The 3,354-nt window shown below is 53.3% G+C and overlaps 1 protein-coding gene across 2 annotated transcripts in view; it reads left to right on the forward strand.

Moving 5' to 3' along the window:
* Positions 1–2,685: 2,685 nt before the first annotated feature.
* The window catches only part of nedd4a (NEDD4 E3 ubiquitin protein ligase a), a 144,438-nt gene continuing 143,769 nt past the window's right edge, over positions 2,686–3,354 (forward strand). Inside the window, exons 1-2 of one of the 2 annotated variants that reach the window (XM_078241458.1) lie at positions 2,686–2,800; positions 3,208–3,281. In XM_078241458.1, coding sequence (XP_078097584.1) covers positions 2,759–2,800; positions 3,208–3,281 — 116 coding nt within the window. In that variant the 5' untranslated portion in view covers positions 2,686–2,758. The remainder of the gene's footprint in view (positions 2,801–3,207; positions 3,282–3,354) is intronic. The other variant, XM_078241459.1, reaches the window with a different exon arrangement.

The raw sequence follows: 3,354 nt of genomic DNA on the forward strand, positions 1-3,354 counted from the left end.
TTTTGAAGAAGAACAGGGGAGTTATTCCTGGTGTCCTTGCTAATATTTATCCCTCAACATAACAAAAGCAGTTGGTCCGGTTGTTAACATGTTGCTGTTTATAGGAGTTTGCTGTGTTGTGCTATGTGGCCACCGCATTTCCTCCAGTACAGCTGTGACAACACTTCAGAAAGTACTTCATTGGCTGTAAAATGCTTTGTTACGTCCGGTGACTGTGAAAATTTCTATATAAATGCAAGTCTTTCTTTCAATTATCCAGGCCCCATGTTCCAGAATTCCTTCCTACAACCCTCTGCCTCACTTTCCTCCTCTATGACAACCTACATCTTTGACCTTTGAACTAGATTGGCTCCTCTGATATTACTCACAAACAAGGGCTCCTTCTAAACTTTTTCGTCCCTTTGTGTCTTTTGTGGGGCAGCTCAGTGGCACAATGCCAGGGACCCAGGTTCGATTTCTGGCTTGAGTCATCTGATCTTGTATCATATTTATGGCTGGGTGACATTCTTTGTTTCATAATATCCATGTGGGGCATTTCGCCAATGTTAAAGGCACTATATAAGTATAATATAGGGGTGGCACAGTGGTTAGACTGCTGCCTCACAGCACCAGGGACCTGGGTTCGATTCCCAGCTTGGGTCACTATCTGTGTGGAGTTCGCACATTTTCCCCGTGTCTGCGTGGGTTTACTCCGGGTGCTCTGGTTTCCTCCCACAGTCCAAAGATGTGCGAGTTAGGTGGATGGCCATTCTAAATTGCCCCTTAGTATCAGGGGGACTAGCTAGGATAAATGCATGGTGTCATGGGGATTGGGCCTGGGTGGGTTTGTGGTCGGTGCAGGCTTGATGGGCTGAATGGCCTTCTTCTGCACTGTAGGATTCTATAAGTTGCTGGTGTCTCTGTTGAGATTGGCACAAGTTCTCTCCAGTGTTAAAAATTGAATGGTTAAATGAGTTATAGAGGTCTACAGCATGGAAAGGGCCCTTCGGCCCATCACATCTGCGCTGGTCAAAAACAACTCCCTAACTATTCTAAAATGGTAACATTCAACAGGCATATATTTTTTTAAAATCTTTCCTTAAAGTTACAAAGCCAATGCGCAGAGTGGACTGAGCGAGCCCTTAATCCATCTCCTTGCTTGCTCCAAAAACCAATTCAAATTGAATCCAATTCATGGTCCCCACAAGAGAGACAAACAAGATCCAAGCTAGACTAGACAGGGTAGATGCAGGGAGGATGTTCCCAATGGTGGGTGTGTGCAGAACCAGGGGTCACAGTCTTGAGGATTCGGGAGATGAGGAGGCATTTCTTCAGCCAAAGAGTGCTGAGCCTGTGGAATTCATTACCACAGGAAGTAGTTGATGTCAAAACATTGAATGTATTCAAGAGGCAGCTGGATGTAGCACTTGGGGCAAACGGGATCAAAAATTATGGGGAGAAAGCAGGATTAGACTATTGAGTTGGACGATCAGCCATGATCGTGATGAATGGCGGAGCAGGCTCGAAGGGCCAAATGGTCTCCTCCTGCTCCTATCTTCCATGTTTCTAAGCTGACATAGAAACAAGATAAGGCATTGCACCGCATCTTTGGGCTTGATCTAACACTTGATCTCAGCCAAAAGGTTGAGAAGTGACGGGCATCAGCTACAATCGCAAACCAGCCTCCCACCCATTGTCCCTGTCTACACTTCCCGTTGGCTTCGGAAAATCAGTCAGCATAATCAAGGACCCCATGCACCCCGGATGTACTCTCTTCCACCTTCTTCCATCGAGTAAAAGATACAAAAGTCTGAGTTCACGTACCAATTGACTCGAACAACTTCTTCCCTGTTGCCATCAGGCTTTTGAATGGACCTACCTTATATTAAGTTGATCTTTCTCTACACCCTAGCTATGACGGTAACACTACATTCTGCACTCCTTTCCTTCTCTATGAATGGAATGCTTTGTCTGTATAGCATGCAGGAAACAATACTTTTCACTGTATGCTAATACATGTGACAATAATAAAATCAAAGTGTCCAAATGGGGCAGGGGATTACAATGAGTGGGGTGGGGCGGAGCGGGGGGGGGGGGGAGGGATGAGTTACAATGTGTCCAGACTGGGCAGAGGGTCACAATGTGTCTGGGGGGGAGACGGGGTCACAATGTGTTGGGGGGGGACGGGGGGACGGGGTCACAATGTGTCTGGGGGGGGGAGACGGGGTCACAATGTGTCTGGGGGGGGAGACGGGGTCACAATGTGTCTGGGTGAGAGATGGGGTCACAATGTGTCTGGGGGAGGGGAGGGGGTACAATGTGTGTGGTTATTTTGTTATTGTGAAGCTTTAGTGATCAGTGTGAGCGCCATGTGATGGGTGGGGTGGGTGATATTTTTGGGGGGGAGTGTGTGTGGTGAGGGGTGGGGGGGGGGCTCTGGGCTAATGGGGGGGGGGGGTGTGGGAGAGAGGAGAAGTGGGGGAGGGGAGATGATGTCACCCGGTTTCCTCCCAGTCTGTGCGGCGGGACTCGGGAAGTTTCCTCGGGGCGGAGGCCCGGGGATGCGGGGGGAAGGAGGGGCCTGAGGGGGGGCTGGGGGAGGGAGGGGCCTGAGGGGGGGCTGGGGGAGGGAGGGGCCTGAGGGGGGGGCCTGGGGCGGGGCCCCGAAGGGGGGCGGGGCCCGGAGGGGGAGGGGCCCGAGGGGGGCGGGGGAGGATTTCAGAGTGAATTCCCAGATTGTCCCGGAGCGGGAATCAGAGCGACACGGAGCGATCCCGGGATGGCGGCTTTCCCTGAAGTGCGCGGACTCTCCGCCGAAGAGGTGCCGCCGTTTGATTCCCCTTTTCATTCTGATTCCTGCTGAAAGAGCGGAGAACGGGCTCCAACTTTCCGGGGCCGAGCCTCCCGCTGCCCCCCCTCCTCACTCTCCCGGGGGTGGGGGAGCCGAGCCCGGAGCCCGGAGCCCGGGGCTGAGCCCGGTGCGGGGGGCGCGGAGCGCGGGCTGGGAAAACCCCGCCGCTGCTCCGGAAGCCGGGCCTAAGACAGGGAGCTGCGGCTTCCCTCATTCCCCCCCCCGCCGCTGGCGAGGGGCTGCCGGCGGCCCGGGGCCTCCCTCACTCCGCCCTCAGGCCGCTTATTGTGTTGAAACATTGACATCTTCTGTCAGCTCGGATCGCGGGCGCAGCTTTTCCGCTCCTTTTGTTTATCCGCTGTGTTTGTGATTTGCAGGAAGGATGTCGAATTCTCCGGGTGAGAATCTTGGCTGGAATTGGCCTCGCCAAGAAGGATATTCTGGGAGCCAGGTAGGTTTTGGCTGTTGGGACCGGGACTGGAGTCTGTCTGGACTTTGGGGGGGGGGGGGGGTGGTGTCTGTGT

This window comes from Mustelus asterias, chromosome 24 (genome assembly GCF_964213995.1).
Source record: "Mustelus asterias chromosome 24, sMusAst1.hap1.1, whole genome shotgun sequence".
In the NCBI taxonomy this organism is placed as follows: Eukaryota; Metazoa; Chordata; class Chondrichthyes; order Carcharhiniformes; family Triakidae; genus Mustelus; species Mustelus asterias.